A 19,764-nucleotide genomic window follows, 5' to 3' on the forward strand; every position below is an offset into this window, starting at 1 on the left:
GCTGGGCTTTTAAATGATGATAAGAATTAACCGAAAACGTGTTACGCAAGAATACCGACCCATTTTGTTGTTCTCACGAATCCGAATCTTGCGGACAGATTCTACATTTTGGAAGTAAATATTAACAAAAGCAGATTTCGAAGTTTCAACGAGTTTGATTGACATTCACGTCGGTGATATGTTTATCAAATTCGATAAAACAAATCCATTATATTCACCCATCAATGAAGTGACAGCTTCAAGCATCAATTTGTTCCGGCCAATGAGAAAAATTCGTGGATCAGATTCACAAAAATCTATTCCAGCATTTGTGTTGTCAGGAATCTTCTTCCATTGGGCAAAACCAGAGTATATGATGTTTATGCATCTTCTGCACTAATGCTAGGATCTAATCTCGAATGCTTGTGAAAACGCTGTCGCTCAAGTCACAGATTAAGCAGTAAAATACTATTTTGTAGTATTTTAGGCTCAATCATAGAATATTTGGGTGTAGTACTGTAGTGGTAGTGCGCAACCGCGTGATGCATTTGTATACTAAACCCCTGCAACCCATATTGTAATTGTGACGTCATTTGGTTGAATAGGTGCACACGTTGTACACCTGAGTTAGCGGGTTTGCACAGTCGTTTTTCAATTTTTTTCTTTCTTACTAAGCAGTTTTTGTTCATTCTATGACGTATGGAAGTGTAGAAATATCCTATGAATATTAAAATAAGTAATAATTGAAGTTATGCAACTTAAAGAGCTGTGTTTATTTTATATTCAATTTTAAATCAAGAGGCACAAGCTTCCCAGACGTGACAAGAGCTCGGGTCTAGCACACAAATGCACAACCACAGGAATTCTTTCGGTAAACATTTAAACATTACCAGATTTAAGGAAAACCCAAATGTGGAAAAGACACAGTTCGTCAGTAAACTGGAATAATTAAAACTCAAAAGACTTTTCTTCATCGTAGGATACCGGTACTAATTCTTATTGCAATCTAACATTCCAGTCCATCTTTGTCTATAGATGAGTTATCGGGGAAGTTTCGGTATCAATCATAAAGTTTTACTCAGTTGCTTGCAATGATCAGCTTTCTCAGTCTGCTTTTTTGAAAATATTTACAAAGAATATACATTTCATAAAAAATTAAAGCAATTAGATTATGTCCAAAACTGTATTTTGAAAATATTGGTAACTGTACTTTTAGTGCCATTAACTTGCTTTCTATCTTTATATGGAACAAAAGAAATTATATGATAGTTTTTATGTCTACTTATTAATAAAATTGTGAGAATGTCTCAGCGGAAGCGAACAAGCCCGGTTTCTAATGAAACAACAAATGAACCAATTAGCGGGAAATCTACAGCAGATGGTGAGTGTTGAAGATATTATACATAGATATAATTATAAAAGAAATATCATATTTGATTCTTGTGAAAACTGGTTTGAATTTTGCTGTAAAAATGTCGGTAGCTCTAAATACCGAATGCGATCGAATGAAACCGCTTTGAGACTGATCAAGATCGAATTGGTGGATGCGGCTGATTAAGAAAGGGAATTCAAGTAGAATCAAACAAAAAAACGACCAAATGTAATGAAATGAAACAGTATGTGAATGCGTGGTCACATTGAATAATATAAATACCACTATGCAGTTTAAACGTGGCTGCCTCAGCATTTCATGTAACTTTACGCCTTCTTAACTACGTTGCAATAATACAGGCACGTGCTAAATAAAAGGATTAGGATAAAGGTGGACAAATGCGATGGGTTTTAGAATATAATCTTACATGAAATAAAGATTGTGTTTACTAATTATATGCTACATCGACCTTACGATGGAAAAACTTTTGAAGTTTTTTAAACAAAAGAGGATCCCAAATAAAAAGCTGAAAAACGCCTGTTTCTGTGCTAATAAATTCGGCAACATTGTAAAGAAATCTGCAACGTCACAATGGTAAGATCTATACAGTATATAAATAAACTGATTAGTATGTCCATGTATAATTTGGTAGATAAATAAGTAATAATCGACGCTGAACTGATCATGTTGTGCTGCTGTGGACGAACCGTTGTTATAATTATAATTTTGACCTTTCGGGTGGTTTTTGCTCTGGCCTATTACGTCACGTGGCCCTTTACACGTTTCTTTAAACATACAATGTTCCAAACTTGAAAAGAAGTTGTGTAACGTCCTAATTCAGCGTTCATTTTTAGAGGGCTAATTTGAACAATAAATTGTTTCTATTTTAAGCATAAAATTTTGCTTGAGGTTGAACTTAAATCACTCTCTAGCGCTATTAAATATTTACGTTTTCCTCACAGATGAATTTTATTTGAGTCCTGTATATGGTGTTGTGTATATTAAGGGATAAGTGTAACAATTATTAAGCACAAAACACCCAAATTAGCTTCTTAAAATGCTCGTTAATATGTTGATTGATTAGTCTTAAGTTATGGAGAGCTAATACAAACGTTGGAAGTGAAAATTGTTTTGGATGAAATAATTCTTACAATTTTATAGCAAATACTGAGTTTACGATAATTATCATTTCCATCTGGCCCACGATCTATGTGCAGAGTACTATATGACTACCTTACTCGATGGCTTCTAAATGTTTCACGACTGAGCAAGTAAATCTTTACCGTAAGCTATAAATTTAATGTCCACCCTGCTTTCAAAGTACAGCGTATATACGTACGGAAAGTTTCCACAAAAAATGGATGGAATACGCTATACATGAATACGTAAAATGCATAGGAAGAAATCCGTTCCAGGCAGTTTTGTGTCGGATAACGGGGATTCCGGTTGTTCTGGGTTCGGGTCAACGAGGTCTCACTACCATCCGATAGACATGGTACCGATCCCTATAGTCACTGGCATTTGTCTATGGACCGAGGTGTGTGCTCGCGTTCATTTATGCATAGGTGTGAACATAATAAAGAGACAAATATAACGACAGTTATATGACACATAAACAAATCAACAAATAAGAAAGGTGTTTTGACTATATTGCAACATATAGCTGTTTGTAAAGCAGAAGACATTAAACAAGTTATTTGTTTGGTCTGAAGTTTTTTTAATTAGTTAATATGTAACACATTAGTTTATTTATAAAACACGTCGTATAGGCAATAGGTGTTTCCATGTTGCAGAACAAAGCCCTGCAGAGGATTGCATTGTTTATCAGTCTTAACTTATACTATTCGGTCTTAATTTACCTGCCGAATTATTGATCTGACTCCGTGGTTGCGTGCGGTTAGAATTCTCTAACCTAACGTGTTACTAGCCGAAAGCCCTTACGATTAACATATACTGTTTATCAGAAACAATCCTTTATTGTAGGAACTGTACAAGTTCCGATTAATGTTACACAATCACAAACTTAGCATTTACCATTTAACACAAGTCTAACAGATTACAATTAACACGACTAACGTAATACGTTCGTACGATTCAATATCTCTGTCTGCGCGGTTACTCGCGTATCAGCTCGAGTTTATAAAGCGGAGCGATGTGAGCGGAAATATTCAACACAATATACACAAAAGTCAGAAATTGCAAACGATGAAATAAGCGTTTGGGCAATGGGGATTATTTACAGTTAAAACTCGGATGTTATGAAATCACCTGGTAACGTACTAAACGGCGCTTTCACATAAAGTTATTTAGAGAAAGTTTCCAAATATTAAGCGACAATTGCAGTTTCATCAACAAACAACATTTCAATAAACAACTGGCGAATACTTTCCCACGAATGATATATTGGTATTGGTAGTGGCTCCCAGGCCACTACAGCCCAAAGTCCTTTCTATGACACTGCGTCTTTTTATGGGCAAAAAATGCAGCAAGACTTGCTTAAGAAAGAAGGTGGTTCATGCAACAAAATCACATTTCCAAGTCTGACGTCCTCAATCGGTTTAATTTGCTTCTATTTGGTCCCATTCGGTATTTAGTGCTACCCTAAAAATGTGTGTTATATATATATAGTTTTTTTGGAAAAAATTTTGTAGTTATACCATTAAATTTGAAACTGAAATTTTTCATCGTAAAAACCTCAGTTTAATCTGTGACTGCATCAAAGCTAATTGTTGCAAAACCAAAATGTTGAGGTTTTTATTATTATCGTTTAACAGAGACACAAAAACGTGTAGTTTTTTAGTCTTTCAAATAATTATTTGATCCCAATTGCTTTCGACGATAAAATTCACAATAATTCCAAATCAGGTTTTTTACTCGGTCTTGTTGGCAATTGACGAATTATATACAGCATAAAGCTGAAATAATAGATTAGCCAAAAATGTCTTCAAATTCAATTTTTGTACCGTCTTACACTGTTCAGTACCAATTATCTGGAGTAACTTGGGATCTTGGGTGGATAATAAATTTAGAAAATTCATAAATTTGTCTAAATCATTCGTCTAGTAGACTGACCTTAATATATAAATTGTTTGTACATACTCAGTCAGTTCACTAAAGCATGTGATGTGTAGTGGTAAATGTTAACTTAGTGGTCAGGTGTAATTAAAGTTTTCATCTGAATTATATTTATAAGTTATATGCTTCAGTTTATTATTTCTAATATAAATGGACATATTTGCAATATGCCTCTCTGTATTTTTAGTTTGTTCTGTCAAAGATTTACCGTAAATGTAAATATTTGCTTATAAATCACCTTTTGCCATTTTGTTGCTAGGATGCACACCTACGTAGCACGTTTTGTTGAATTTTTACTGCAACAAGTAACATGAAATGCTCATAATTTGCTTCCTAAGATATAATTATATAAGTGCTAACACCATTTTTATATCGGGCTTATTTTGTTCTACAATATGTTTTATTTCCTGCTCGGCTAAATAACTTTACTGACCAAAGTCCAATTTTTTTCTTTCACCTCAAAACCAAGCACTTCAGATAACCCTGGACTCTGAACCTAGATTGTAGGTTTATCTGCTTTATTGCATTAAGTTATACACCAAAGGTCAGTGGGAAAGTTTGCAGTAATGTCAGCTAACAGAACTCTATCCGGGTTGAGATGGGATGAGGTGCAACTTAAACAGATATGACAGGCACAGGTGAGAGACACTGAATGTGGTCACTTTTAAATAAACAACAGCACAGTAGAACAAGACAAAAAACTTCTGTAGCAGGTAGGAATCGTTGCATTGTTAAAAGCGTTGATGTTCGATTTGTTTTGAATAGAAATTAGTTGAAAGGTCATGATTTCTTGAAATGTTTCATCGGATTGCGCAATGGAGTGGCATAAAAACTGGATATGGTTGAGAAGTGACTCGATCTTGCCCACCACCGTACACTCCGACATTCAGCCCAACTTTCAAGGCTTATGCAGTGGTTTGTCGTATCTTCGCCAGAGATTCTGGAAACGCTCTGCATCTGAGAATTACAAAGATGAGGATGGGAGTGATTCTGTGACATCTCGACCAACATCTTCTCCTTCGTCACCTGGTACTAAGGATCTTATCGCCGTGTCCTATCCAGCTTACCTCAACAACGGCTCATCCGGTCTATGGTCGCCGTGGTACCGGACGAGGAGAAAGTCGTCCTTATTGGAAGGCCTTGAGCGTACAATGGAGTCAATGTCTGCTAATAAGCACAAAGCACGGCTTGTCTTGCCTAAAACAGCGGCAGACACCAATGTTAAGGACAATGTTTTAGGCCACGGCAATAAGCAACTGCCGGTGCCCATTGTTCCCATGAAAGCTTTTAAAGTACCCGGTGCCTTGTATGGTTATCTTGAAAACCAAAGCCCACTTAACAAAGGTCAGCTATATGACCTTTAATCGTTGCTTATTTTCAAGCTTATTGTGCTTATATAAAGTTTATAAGTCGTCGATTTTCTTTCTCAGCTGATGTGAAGAAACTGAGTGCAAGTCATCAGTGATTTATTTAACATGTTTTATATCATCTTATGCAGAGGTGAACCGACACTCAACGAAAACATCCATATTTATTATCGTCGTAATTTTTCTCGGCGCTGTTGCTCTGTTGGTGAATGTCTACCAAAACTTCCCAGAACTTGAAGAGTGAGTGAATTTGTTCAGCTTTTTGTTAACTACTTTGTGCTTTGATCAGCTATAAGTGCCGGTGTTTGCAAATGAAGCTATTAATCGCATATATTTCATAATGTGCGATGTAGTTTTCACCAATATTCTTTATTTGGTCTTTATTGTCTGCAGAGATGAATACTCTAAAGTGAAACTGCCCAAAAATATTGAAGACGCCAAAGAATTGGGGAGAGTTTTATCAAAATACAAAGATAGCAACTACTATGAAGTCATCACTGCGTTCTTTATCACCTATATTTTGTATCCTTCTAAATGAATTTTTTCGATCAAAGATAAAAATTACCGTAGGTTTTAATTAGATTTCTGTGTATCTCACTAGACTTTTCACTTAAAAATTTCCCTTAACCAATTCCTCGTTTAGTTTACAAACATTCGCAATCCCAGGATCAGTGTTTTTAAGCATTTTATCAGGATTCTTATATCCCTTCTACCTCGCCCTGTTCCTGGTCTGTATGGTGAGCAACAGAGTGCTACGTAACTTGTATATTGTCGTATTAACACCATTCAGGTGTCAGCTTATAAGGAAATGGAAACGAATGTATTTCGAGCAACACTGTATGTATGCTCATGTTATATAGTGATAATCATATAAAATGCTGTAGTATAATACTATGAATAATATAAGGACACTGCTAAACACCACCGATAAATAGACATCTCATTATTGCAGTGTTCTGGTATCGGAGCAACCGGATGTTACATGATTTCGCTGTTTATTGGCAAACCCTTAGTCAACAAATACCTCAGCGAGAGAGTCAAGAAGTGGAATGAAGCGGTAAATTTATCAGCACAGTTATAAATTAACAACAAGCAAACACTGTGTGTATTTACATTGGAGTAATAGGCGTGTTTCTGATGTTGGCCGGTTAGTGGTTGCTGTACTCCTGGCAAATATTGCTCATAGTGCAAAGAATGTAGGCGTTACATACTTGCATAACCAGTTATGTCGGACGCACCACTCATGTACAGAACTAAAAGTGAAACATAAATTGCACAGATTCGTGACGACAAGTCGTGCGCTATTCTAGAAGCAGCGTCTCAACGGCACAAAATAATAACTTTACACTTTTGTGCTTAAATATCACTTTTTCCATAGGTCGATGGACAACGCGAGCATTTGTTTAATTATCTTTTATTTTTGCGGATCACCCCCTTCCTCCCCAACTGGTTCATCAACATCGTGTCCCCGGTCATTCACATTCCCGTCTCCTTATTCTTCTCCGCAACCTTCATCGGGGTCGCTCCGCTTTCATTCATCGCGATTCAGGTGAAAGCAGCTCATTTCGTGTCCGTTGTTTACCTGAGGCCCGTTTACGACCGAGCGCTGAGCATTATTACGTCATAATCACTAACTCCGTGTCGTTTATTTTTCTAGGCCGGTACCACGTTGTACCAGCTAACCACTGCTGGTGATGCTTTTTCTTGGAACGGGATATTGGTCATGGCGGTGCTGGCCGTTATCTCCATACTGCCGGTCATATTCAAGAACGCTCTTAAGAGGAAATTTGAATGACATCTCACCCTATCATGTACTGCTTGTGCGCTCCCTTGCTTAGGAAATCTATTTTGTTATGCAGTTATAGCGGTGTAAGACCTACGTATGTTATCATGCAAACACTTCATGTTCTTTCTGTTTGTTTTAATAAATGTGCAACGTATCGGACTTGTTTTGCAATTGCTTGACTCTCAGAATGCCTTTCCCAGCGACTGAAACGAATTTAACTGGCGCTGCAATACGTGGCTGGATTTGCTTTAAAAACTTATCGCAAGGTGGCGCAAAAAATTTTAGAAAATGAAAATCAACGTGGTCATGTGCTGCGGATCATTGTGTGAAGTCGATTGCTTGGTCATACATTCAGTTCCTTGCATTCATTATCATCGGTGAATAAATTCATTTAAAGAAACGTCGATGAATAGATGATCCAATAGCAAGTATCTAAATTCAAGCCGGTTGCTATGAATTGGCACAGAAATACCGAACAATCGATTGTCGTGATATTTACCGCAAGAGTGTGCACCAGAGTAGCCACCAAGTCAAGTTAATTACGATTTCAAACCCGGGTTCAACTCAAATTTTGTGGAGCGTGTTGCTTCTAAAGGCATGCGAATTAAAGCGATTTTTTAGCTCAATGCAAAACTCTTTCAACAAAAATAGACTCGAGTCCAGTCATTTGAGTAAACTTCGGTAAAAGTTCCTGGAGTTAAGTTGATTCGACTCATTGTACAGTTCTATTGTTCAATGCTGAGCCCCACTCCGCAACCATATCAACAATCATGACATCACAAAAATCAAGAGTTCGAGCGGAGGGCTTGTAAGCAGAACCAGCGCACACGCTATGAGCGTGTCGTCCACTCAAAGGTGATAACGACAACAGCGATCGTCTTTGCAAGGATCGCGGTGAAATGTTACTTTCCCACGTTTCATGACGTTCTTATCGGAATCTCGATTGAGGCGGCTGCGGACTTTCTCTTCTTGTGTCAAGTCATAATTACTTTGTTTGTGACATCGTGAAAGGGCTTTATAACATCACTGGCGCCACGCGGATCGACGAGAAGAACGACAACATTCACGACTGGTAAATAAGGAAGAATTTTACTTCAACTAAAAGCGATGTTTTGTTCCCATTATATGACCAGAAAGGCGTTGAAGAATGTTTATGTCTTTTTTTCTCAAAGAAAACCGTTAAAGTGCCTGCCTACAAAAAAACGAACGATGCGTTTTGGTCGAAATTCTGAACTTTTGTCCTGTTTGATTGGCAGCATGCCCACAACTCACCAAATCTGCAAGCATTAGCAGCCATACTTGCACCTTGGGCCGCGTGGAACGCGATTTTTTTTAACTGATCCTAGATATGAACAACTTCCGGTTGAAAATCGTCGAGTTTTTCTCACAACAATCTGGACGACTCTTTCTCACGGAAGGCCCAGAATAGGAAGCTCTTTTCCTCGTTACACTTTCTTCTTGTATCCGACGTCAATTGCTGTTCCACGACACTTTTTTACGCAATTACGTAAAGATTTGGGAGCATACCATTTAATTAAAGACATTTAAGGGCATTTGTGGCAATATATAGATCGCGTTCGAAAGGTGACTTGACTTGTGAAGATTTATAACTTCTACGCGATTCTTGGTGCAAACGAGTTTATTAAAATTCTGTTTATTTTTCAACCGTCATGGGCTAAAACACGTGGCACGTTCAAGATTCCGAAAACTGCGCTCAAGATCAAAATCAAGCAAAAACTTTCATTTCGATATCTCGTTCAAAATATGATGAAAACCTTATTTAGCCGGACACAAAGAGCTGACTACGGTACTGTAAGTTATAGAGTCAATTTATGATCTGCAGGTCAATAGAACGTGACTGGTACGACCACAATTAAATTTTGTTCAGTTACTGAATTACGCAATTAATTACCAGTGCGCAATCACCCATTGTTTGTAAGAAACCCAGCAGCGTTGGATCTTCTTGTAACTTGGCTTGTTTGATTCCTAAGTTAATGCAATACTTTTATGATTAAAGTTTGTAGTTTTTAGTTTAGTCATTTAAGAAATGAACTTGTTTCAAAACCAACTTTCCTTGAGAAATAACAGAGTTACCCACCTGAAAAGAACAATAGGTTTGGAGTTTAAGGCCAAGGTTGGGACATATCATACAAACTATAGAGATCTTAAACCCACACAACAAGCAACCAAAAAGAGAGATTATTCAATTTTGAATTGGTCTTAGACTGCCAGACACTATACCGCTTCCCTACGACCACTGGTTCGTATAAAATGAACCTACAAGCAATAAAGACTCGATTCAGAAACTTCCAATGACCCCTTCGTTTAAACATTTATTGCAATTTACCCAGATTTCATCGCGCGCGTTAAACCGCCAGATCAAATTCGTTTCCTGAAGTCGGACACAATCGAGGCGCGAGAACGATTGAGAAAAAAGCGACGTGCATTATGACGTCAAACAAGTAGTTGTGAGTGTGACAAGACGAAAGCAATTATTTGGAAGTTCCAAGTGGAAGCCTTGCATCCAGATAAGGCCAAGTATATGGCCTGCTTTCGTCACAGTCAACAAACCTAATACTAAGATATCGCGCGGGGACAAGTGTTCTAGAGTTTTCGACTGTCGGGTAGAAGTTTGATGAAATTGCCGATACTTTCTGTTTTTTTTGGCATTTCAACGACATCCAACTAGGCTAAAAAGTGAAATTTTGTCTGAAGATTGTGCTTGTAAGAAGATTTGCATTTGGTGAATTTAAAAGTTGCTTCTGCGTATTCGGATTAAGAAACATGGGATTTATTTGGTGGATTCAAGTTGGATTCCTTGCATTGTCAATCCATTACGGTATGTTGTTATTCGCTATGGTTATTGCTATGTTGCTACATATACACTTCACCTAACCGCGAAGTCCTCTACGAAAATTTGTTAAAACTGTGAAATCTATTCCGCTTGTGAAAGATGGACCGGCAAAAACTTTTAAGCTTTCGGAAAAATTATTTCACTGTAAAAGTTTTTAGTTCACTATTTTACAAATTTCGAATAAAATTCTTAAACTTTTCGAAGTTTTATTATTTTATTCGCTGTTTCGTTATGCGGTGGTCGTTACCATTATCGTATTTTTCGTGATTAGCGCGCGGGGAGTGAGGGACATAAGACATGCCAGCTGCCCAGGTTCCATTAGCATTTGTCAATGCATGGGGGGTGTGGGGGGGAGAAGAAAGTCAAAAAGGCTTTAAAACGTGCAAGAAAATGCTAAATAATAATGACAACAACTTGCTGGTAACAACTGGCACCGCCATCAAAACCAACTTTCCATAGTTAGCCATTCAAAAAGTTAAATAAGGTCTGCAATTCAACTTGAATTTGCGCATGCGCGTTGAAAGCGTAGATGTAACGATTCTTGTTTCAGAAAAAGCCAAATGATAAAAGTTATTTAATATTTTCTAGAACTTGGAAGCGGTTTGAAAACAAAACAAATCTTTGCCGGGGAAACCCTGAAGCTTCGTTGTGACGACACAAAGGCGACGAGCGGACGACTAAGATGGCAAGTTCCACAAACTCTTTCGAACAGCGATCGTCTTACTACGTCATCAAGCGAAATCAAAGTTGGGGGAAAGATCAAACACAAGAGCGTCATCCGGGTCATAGCCGCAACATCACGTGACACGGGATTTTATTCATGCATGGTTGATCATAGACCGGATGAGAGGAAAGGTGAAGAGTTGAATTTTGATGAATCGAACAGTAAAGAAGAGATCTGGTTGAAGAGAGTGTACGTCTTTGTTTACGGTGAGTTCCTTGCTGACCAGAACCAGATGGTTGATCGAACCTAGCAGAACTGAAACCAATTCAGTTAACAGGAAATTCGTGTTTTTGTACATTTTTGTTGAAGTTATTATTTATACTCCAGTTATTGTACTTCTTGCAAATGAAAGTGTTATGTGACTTTTGCATTCCTTGTCATATGAACACCAGCGCGGTGTTTAAATCGATTTATTTGATCTAGAATTACAATAAAATGGAATTGAAATTAAATCATGAAATAGAAATCTGGTTTCCTAGATGTCAAGTCTCCTCTGCTGCTGGATGCTCCGTTGTCAAGTGAGGTCAAACTCGGGGACAATTTTATTCTTCCTTGCCGTCCAACTCACCAAGATGCTGACGTCACGATGGAGAGGCAACCTAACCCGAAACGAGTCGAGGCGAGTGACGAAGTTTTGAGCGTTTTGTGGGAAATTTGATCAGCAGGAACTCCTGTTAGCGGTTTTTTGTGACTGAGTGTATTCAGAGGGAATTCAATCAAGCATTTTGAAACCTTTTAACTTCTTGATATTTCAAACTATTTGAGGCAAATGTCAACGGCGGCATTTGACTTTGATTTATTTTCCGCTTTACATAATAATAAACTCTTCTGACGTCACTATGGACGTCGTGTACGGCATCACCTGCGTTGATCACGGTAAAGTTGATGGTCATAATAGCAATCTTTCTTCAGATTCCTTATGACCCAACAACGGGCTTTGTTGTAAGCAATTTCAACAATTTTGACGAAGGCTTGTGGAAATGCCAGGCATCGTTCGAAGGAAGTGTCTTCATCAGAGAGATATGGGTCTTCCCCGCTAATAAAGATGCCGGAATCAAAGGTCGGTTCTCCGAGATAAGTTCAAGTAAAATGAATCGATTACGTAACAATCTCCCTTTCTTCAGAAATTGGCGACGTCACAATTTCCGCTCCATCTTCACGTTTCTTACTCAACGATTCTATTGAGGTCACCTGCAAGGTACCGGTGCCGAGAGGGAAAAGGATCGCGGACATTAATTGGACGATCCCGGGGAATAGAACCTTTCGTCCGGTAACAGTTCATAGTTGTGCTGTGAACATGTCATAAATCATATTACTCGTTTGATTTGAAGTACGAAGCGCTATATTTCGAGATTGTCGCGTCACATCCTCCAACTAATAGACTTTATTGTAATCTTGTCCGGACTGTGCTTAACCTTTTCCTACCATAAATCATAGACGTTCGGTGAAGGAGAAGCTAAGAGCATGTGGTGGAGCAAGTTACTGATCACAAAATCACGATTTGAAGATTCCGGAACTTACATATGTAACGTGATAACCGAAGATGGATCGAAGTCCTCTCAAATTCATCTCAGTGTGATCGGTGAATAAACGACTGACTTTAACATACGCTCACACTTTATAACAATCTTAGTCATTTTTGTAGTCAAGGTATCATGTTTAGACGTGCACTTTTGTATGCTTTGTTCTTGTAAGGATAAGCCGACTGATTTCATGAATGATTTATTTGTTTCATGGTTCATGATTAATTATTTAGCCGAATGTAACTTGTGACACTGTTGGTAGCCTTTAAACACCGAAGAAAAATTTGTACGAAAACTCTTCAAAGCCATTTAAAGTAATGACGCCCTACTCTTTCAGAATCTCCTTTCATCGAGATCCAACACAGACCCAATATGGTCGGGTTTGTTTCCGTTATCCGCGGAAAAGTAGTGAATCTTAGCTTCCGTGTTGACGGTTTTCCCACACCCCTTACGTTTAATTGGTTCCACGGGTCCACAAAATTGGCGGAAACTAACTCCGACTCAAGTGATGTGAGAATAAGCGAGAGCGAGTTTCTCCTGAAAAGGGCGAGTATGTCCGACGCTGGGATTTACACTCTGAAGATCAGCAACAGGGTCATGACCCGGAACGAGACCTTTGAACTCGTTGTGATGGGTACGGAGATACGTCACATAATCAAAACATAAACCCTTTTAAACAGCTTCAAACCTTTTTGAATGACTACATTGGACGTTTTTAGAACCGGAGCCAGCACGTATAGTCGGCAATTCAGAAAGCGTTATCAGTAAAAACGTTGGTGATGATCTCACAATGACCTGTGACGTCAGAGGTACACCGAAAGCTTCAATTCTGTGGTATCATGATGACGTCGAAATGGACGGTAAATTTAAATTTAATTGTATAGTTTTTATAAAATTTAGCTCCAAAATTACCACTTTCGTTTCTTTCAAAGAAACATCAAAGGAATTGTCTATACTGCGCGCCACAATGTCGGACCAGGGCCAGTACACTTGTTATGCTAAGAACGAATATGGAAAGGATGCGTTCATCTTCACGGTCAATTTAGAAGGTAAGACCAAGGGAGTCTTGAAATGCTGTAAGGATGCGAAATCGTTGAAAGTATGATTTAATGACGCCTATACAACATATATAGACATCATACATTGATTTTCATTATTTGAAAATCTTTAGATCCTAGCGTTGTCCATAAAGCCGCATTTTTTGCATTGGGGGCTTTCCTGGTGGTCGCTGTTGCCAGCTCAATTTGCTTGCTTGCTTTTAAAATAAGAAAAGTAACCAGGGTAAGGCTCAATCAGTTCCTCAGTTTCTCAGATAGACTCAGATAGTTTCTCAAAAAATACAAGCCCTTGGTTGCACATAATAATGCGGTGTGTTTGCTGAACCGCTACACTTCGTTTTTTAGCTGAAGAAGCAGCTTAGACTGGAGCAACGCTACCTGCTACCCATTCTAAACACAAAAGACATGCCCTTGGATGAACTGGCCGCATCTGAGAAATACGACTTGAAGACTTGGGAATTCCCCCGTGATAGGTTGAGGTTTGGAAAGACTTTGGGGAGAGGAGCGTTTGGAAAAGTTGTCCAGGCTACCGCTTTTGATTTGGAGAAATCTTCATCGTGTAAAACAGTGGCCGTAAAAATGTTGAAAGGTTGGTACATGTCTGGAGTTATGCGCAAGTTTTAACGTTGCAGTTTTCACTAACACAGTTGTACACTTTTTATGGTTTATTTAAAACTTTTTTGAAATTTGACAGAATGCATAAAAACATCAACCCCAGAATACATTTGTTATAAATAGTTTCTCTTAAAGTGACAAATGACATCATAATGGAACCATAGAAATATTTCTGTCCTAGTGCGAGCGTTGTATGAGTGAATTGACATCAAAACTTAGGGAAAATGAATTCCAATTTCCTGAGCTACTCGATCATTCGAATTATTTTTCTCCATTCAATCTAATAAGACCAACGTCGATTATCATGCGCGTGTAAGTTATAATTCTGGACTCTCAGAATCAGGTCAGTCGTGGAGTGGCGCCACGAATTATCCCCAACAGCGCTTGCCCCAACGAGAAATGTGGAAGTTGTTCTTTCAATTTCTTTCCTATTTCCAAACAAGACCGAGCAATGATTCACCGCTTAACCGTCGCCACCGAAGCAGCTGCCAAATTTAACTTTTCTAAAACAAGTTTCTTCAATTTGTTTCATTCTGGAATCAAACTAAAATTCAAATCGCAATAATCACTAATGCTAATGTAGTAGGCCCAATTGCAAAGTCACTACTAATTACGAACTTAGTCATTCAAAGAACAGCCTGTATTGACGGTAGATGAATATCGGACTTAATTGGCATCAGAATACTAAATTCAATTTTTTTAAATGTCTCCATTTCTCATGCAGTTGGCTCCCGATCGAGTGAATACAACGCTTTGATGTCGGAACTGAAGATATTGATCCATCTTGGTCCACATCTCAACATCGTCAACTTGCTCGGAGCGTGCACAACAAAGGAAGGTATAGATCAACTTTCTGGAGCTCAAATCACCGATATCAAACAATTGTTAACTTATGACTTATCCCATCATGGCAGGACCACTCATGATTATCGTCGAGTACTGCCGTCACGGCAACTTGTCCAACTATCTGCGGGAAATGAGGGACTTCTACGTCGGCAGCAAAAACGAGGAAAGGCAGGATGACACCAAGAAACAACTCATAAGCGACGATTCCGCCGGCGAGGGAGCGTTTATCACCGGCGGAGAAGACACTGATCGCTCGAGCTGGATGACCGATAAGCGAAGAAGCCGCAGCTCGTGTACCAGTGCCGCTGACACTATTACGTCACAAGAATGTGACAATGGCGACCGACTTGGGTTTCCAAAGTACGCAAAAACTTAATTTCTCTGCACTTCAAACTAAAAACAACGACTTAAATTTACTTAGTTAGTAGTCAGTGTTGAACCAATAATTTACACAAAACCTTGGTTTCAGTCTTTGTGAAGACAAGAAAGGCGGTGACCACAAGGAGTCGCACGAAAAGGAGAAGACGCAGTTGTCAGCGAGCGATCTTCTCTCATATAGTCTGCAAGTATCGAGAGGGATGGAATTCCTTGCATCCAAGAAGGTGGGGCTCTTCACTTTATCAAACCAGTCATATTTCAAACCTGGTTCGATATTTTAAGCGCATTTTATCGAATTCGTTTTATTGGTTCCAACCTATTTTGTCTTAATTCTATTTTTGCTTTCTTTTCCGCTCTCCTTGTTGTGTCATAAATAGATCGTTCTTAAAATCGCTGTTCCCTGATTTGCGAATATAATTAGCGGCAGTGATGCCATAGATAGTTGAACCAATGTGGCATCCTAATGTTTAACATGACACCCTCAGACAAGGCGGCGCCACGCCGGAACATTTTTCGATATTTTTTCCCAGTAAGTTCGTTAATTGGGGAAACGTCGCATTGTTAAATTATCGGGAATCTTCGAAATTTGACACCACCGGTACGCGAGATGTCGCTACAGCGAACCATACAGGCTAGTGGAGAGTCATTAATCAATCAAAAGGTTAGTTCGGTTGCAAATGAACAAAGAAATAAATCGCCTGTTCGTAACTTCAATGACTTCAATGAATTGCGTTGGAGAGTTCGTAATTAATCAGGAGCACCGAAACTCGCTAATATTAATTACAATGGCGATCTTCTATTTATATCAATATTGCATCGACAGCGTAAAATTGGAGACGAGGAGACGCCCGGCATTTCCTGAATGGGCCTTTTCGACGCGAACGTTACAAGATGTTGCAGGTTGATGACTTTATGTTTGAAGCCTGCATATGCGCTTTTACTAGCCCCGCTTGTTTACAAACTTTATGAAAATCACTAATTCCTGGCGAAGCGTTTCCCCTTTCTCCAAATTCTTCCGTTTTCTTAAACAAATCGCTGTCGCCTCTTTGGACTAGGAACCCAGATGGGTGAAAGATAAAAGCAATTTCTCACAGCGCTTTGAAAGTTGAAACTTTCTTTGGAAGTTCAGCCAAAAACTAAAGCTTCAACGGCCATTTCGGATGTTTTATGAGTTCAAAAATTCAATGCTTCTGTGTTTCACATTACAGTGCATACATCGCGATTTGGCCGCAAGGAACATTCTCCTCTCCGACTACCAGGTTGTCAAAATCTGCGACTTCGGTTTGGCGCGTGACGTATATAAGGATCCTGATTACGTCAGAAGCGGAGAAGCGCGACTTCCAATAAAATGGATGGCGCCAGAGTCGATTTTTGACAAAGTTTACTCAACCAAGAGTGACGTGTAAGTTGTCCACCAACATGTCTGCCTTCATGTTTGAAAACAGACATCTTATAACCTGCTAAATTTGCGTTGTTTTCTCAGATGGTCATTCGGAGTTTTACTCTGGGAGATTTTCACGTTAGGGGGATCACCGTATCCAGGACTTCAAATTGATGAAGATTTCTGTGAAAAACTCAGGCGCGGGGTCCGGATGAGCAAACCAGAATACGCCAATGATGCCGTGTAAGCAGACTAGCGTGGAATATTCCTCGATTGTGTTTTAAGAGTTTTAGTCTAAGCCTGCCACCACGCGTACTACAAGGTTCGGCTCTTTATACATAAAAAAGCTTTATGTCAGGTTAATCTAGAACGTTTGAAATTGGGAGTGCAGTTATACCTGTGAAACGTGTACGGTATCAACAGGTTTTATATGTCACACTGCAAAAGAAACCATAAACGGTGGCGATGTTTGGTGATGACTGTCAGTGTTATATTTGAATTTGCATAAAAATGGAAACAATTTTTAAAAAGATTTTTATTCCGTCAAATACTGTACGTCATAGATATTTTCAGTGATGCCATTGGCGTGTTTATAAATTGAAGTCTTCTTTCAGATATTCGGCGATGATTGCATGTTGGCAGGACTCGCCCGACGAACGACCGACTTTCACCAAGTTGTGTGAAGAAATCAGTGACGTATTACAAGCGGAAGCTGGCCACGTAAGTTGATTTAAATATATTTTGAACTTTACTGACACTTGTTGACTTAACTTCTTACAAGTCAACTTTAAACGTGGTCGATTGAGTTGTAAAGGCGACAACATACACAAAGTTTTTGAGCTGTCCAATCCGGAAACTCGACAGCTTTTAGGCTAGACAACAACTATGTCACGACACTTTACCCTTTAAAGCTTGTTGCTTTTCTTCCATCAACATAGACATAATATTTTTTTAATAACAGGAATATCTCGACATCATGAAAATACTGGACGTTTCAGTGGAAGGGAAGCCACCTCTTCGTGGCGTGGCTCCACAGCAGACGCCAGAAGAGACTTTCGAATTGAAAGTCCAAGAGAAAAAAACTGACCAATGCACGAGTTCGTCTCTTACTTACACCGATGTTGAGGTGATTTGACAATTTTGTCCATTTTGCGCAGCGGTTTGTCCATTCTCATCTGCGGAATTAAACAATGGCTTTGTAAGAGTAAATTATTGTAATCAATTGCGCGATTCGACATCAAATGAAACATGAGCATGTGTTTGACGAAAAATAAGATGATTGCTGATTGATTGAGGATTACTTCAGTGTGACGTCAGCAGACATTGTCATCTTCATGATTACAACATAACAGACATTTTGATACAATTGTTTAAAGCAAAAATAATCTTTCAGGCGGGAATCCTTCAGAAAATAGACTCGGACATGATCAAGAAAGTTGGAGACAATTTCCAGGAGCAAGGTGACGTAGCTGGAAGTGACGAGGTCCCCCAGGATAGCTTCGACAGCATGATTGAGATTACAGAGGAAAATATCGAACTTCAAAACTCCTTGACCATTGAAGGTTAGCTTTGAAACTGTTACGGTACAAAGCTTTATTGTTTACGCACAAATGCTCATTATTTCGTCATCGCCAGGCTACCAATCAGAAGACAGCGGCATGTGTACCAACACTGAAAGAAGCATTCTCTACATGGACACAGGAAGTATCCGGTCTCTGGACAAATACTGCGTTACGTCATCAAGCGATCCTCCCCCTCTGTATGATGACGTCATTACCGCGTTTTCCACGACAGGGATCTAACCTTCCAACATAAACTCTAAGATCGAGAGAAGAAGTTTGAAGACGAAGGCAGGTGGAGGATGTTATAGGAAGCGGTAAAACACAGACGTTCGCAGTTTGACTTCCGCCTACCAGCACCGCTTTCTGCAATCAAGTTGTACAAAGTTTAACATGAAATGTTCAAACATTGCATCAGATTTTTCGCACTAAGATGTGCTATCTTCTTTGTTTTCTTCGCCGTATGTATGCCCGAAAGGAATTGTACATAAAATACAACGAAATAAAAAGCAAGCGCACGACAACAAATTTTTAAATGTTTAAAACATCAGTAGCACGCCGCAACAACCACATCGCATCAGAAGTGAGCTACGAAACAAGGTGCATAATAAAACAAGTCATGATAGGAGTAAGAATGCATAGATGCTAGGATTTGCAATTGCCCATTTTTGACAACTTCCTTGAAAAACTAAAACATTTTAAAATTACTTAATGCGCTGTATGCTTATAGTGGAAATACATTGATTGACGCTGTCATTTATCGATCTATCGAATAAACAAAGTCAGTTGATGTGAATTTTAGGAGCTTCGACACCTTGAGCGAATAGCTCTTTATTCGTGTCTATTCTGAGCTCTGCATACGAATAAAAATTGAAGACCTGTGTAATGAACTACTGGGATATGCCGAATGACTTCATTAAACAGTCAGTAAAAGTTACGAATAAAATAGATTGCTTGTAGTTTGTTAGCGCCGATGAGTGGAAAGACAAAATTACAAAGTTTCAAAAAAGGAACTGCCTTTCAAATACTATCAGGTAGCTACGGCTTGAGCCGCTTACTCAACGATAATTTTCAGAAGTCGCCTCGACTTTAGTCCAAGAGCAGCTTTCATACCTGTCCAAGTTTTATGATATAGGTTTTGCATTAATGTGATCGCAATTTGACATATACGTTACAGTGAGTTCTGTACAAAATCTATGCATTACTTCGCTTAGCGAAATGGTAAAAGTAATGGCGGACAAGGAAAA

General features: G+C 38.8%; 2 protein-coding genes across 3 annotated transcripts; both read left to right on the plus strand.

Annotated features, from left to right (window-relative positions):
• Positions 1 to 1,209: 1,209 nt before the first annotated feature.
• LOC143465010 (transmembrane protein 41B-like) lies at positions 1,210 to 7,738 on the plus strand. 2 transcript variants are annotated; one of them, XM_076963159.1, is made up of 8 exons: positions 1,371 to 5,064; positions 5,192 to 5,770; positions 5,925 to 6,033; positions 6,187 to 6,315; positions 6,437 to 6,530; positions 6,746 to 6,850; positions 7,172 to 7,342; positions 7,451 to 7,738. In XM_076963159.1, exons 2-8 carry the CDS (start codon positions 5,242 to 5,244, stop codon positions 7,586 to 7,588), a joined length of 1,275 nt encoding a protein of 424 aa, XP_076819274.1. In that variant the 5' UTR covers positions 1,371 to 5,064; positions 5,192 to 5,241; the 3' UTR covers positions 7,589 to 7,738. The 2 variants fall into 2 exon arrangements, with proteins under 2 accessions (XP_076819358.1, XP_076819274.1); XM_076963243.1 differs by lacking the exons at positions 1,371 to 5,064; positions 5,192 to 5,770 and adding an exon at positions 1,210 to 1,360.
• A 2,356-nt stretch (positions 7,739 to 10,094) lies between these two features.
• Positions 10,095 to 19,030, plus strand: LOC143465854 (vascular endothelial growth factor receptor 1-like). The gene is made up of 20 exons (XM_076964367.1): positions 10,095 to 10,418; positions 11,022 to 11,363; positions 11,637 to 11,776; positions 12,070 to 12,217; positions 12,282 to 12,427; positions 12,595 to 12,739; positions 13,018 to 13,314; positions 13,400 to 13,540; positions 13,613 to 13,729; positions 13,852 to 13,961; positions 14,084 to 14,327; positions 15,078 to 15,191; positions 15,268 to 15,559; positions 15,669 to 15,801; positions 16,786 to 16,979; positions 17,061 to 17,201; positions 17,573 to 17,678; positions 17,920 to 18,084; positions 18,352 to 18,520; positions 18,594 to 19,030. The coding sequence occupies exons 1-20, from the start codon at positions 10,364 to 10,366 to the stop codon at positions 18,758 to 18,760; spliced, it is 3,366 nt and encodes a 1,121-aa protein (XP_076820482.1). The 5' UTR covers positions 10,095 to 10,363; the 3' UTR covers positions 18,761 to 19,030.
• The last annotated feature ends 734 nt before the right edge of the window (positions 19,031 to 19,764 follow it).

The sequence above is a fragment of the Clavelina lepadiformis genome, chromosome 1 (genome assembly GCF_947623445.1).
Source record: "Clavelina lepadiformis chromosome 1, kaClaLepa1.1, whole genome shotgun sequence".
Classification (NCBI taxonomy): domain Eukaryota; kingdom Metazoa; phylum Chordata; class Ascidiacea; order Aplousobranchia; family Clavelinidae; genus Clavelina; species Clavelina lepadiformis.

Excerpts from the sequence above, each read along its gene's own strand:
- LOC143465010 (XM_076963159.1), top strand. The coding sequence starts at position 5,242 with ATGGAGTGGCATAAAAACTGGATATGGTTGAGAAGTGACTCGATCTTG. Across the intron at positions 6,531-6,745 it reads CCCTGTTCCTGGTCTGTATG|TGTTCTGGTATCGGAGCAAC; the intron begins GTGAGCAACAGA and ends TCATTATTGCAG. Across the intron at positions 6,851-7,171 it reads TCAAGAAGTGGAATGAAGCG|GTCGATGGACAACGCGAGCA; the intron begins GTAAATTTATCA and ends CTTTTTCCATAG.
- LOC143465854 (XM_076964367.1), top strand. The coding sequence starts at position 10,364 with ATGGGATTTATTTGGTGGATTCAAGTTGGATTCCTTGCATTGTCAATC. Across the intron at positions 17,202-17,572 it reads GAATACGCCAATGATGCCGT|ATATTCGGCGATGATTGCAT; the intron begins GTAAGCAGACTA and ends GTCTTCTTTCAG. Across the intron at positions 18,521-18,593 it reads AAACTCCTTGACCATTGAAG|GCTACCAATCAGAAGACAGC; the intron begins GTTAGCTTTGAA and ends CGTCATCGCCAG.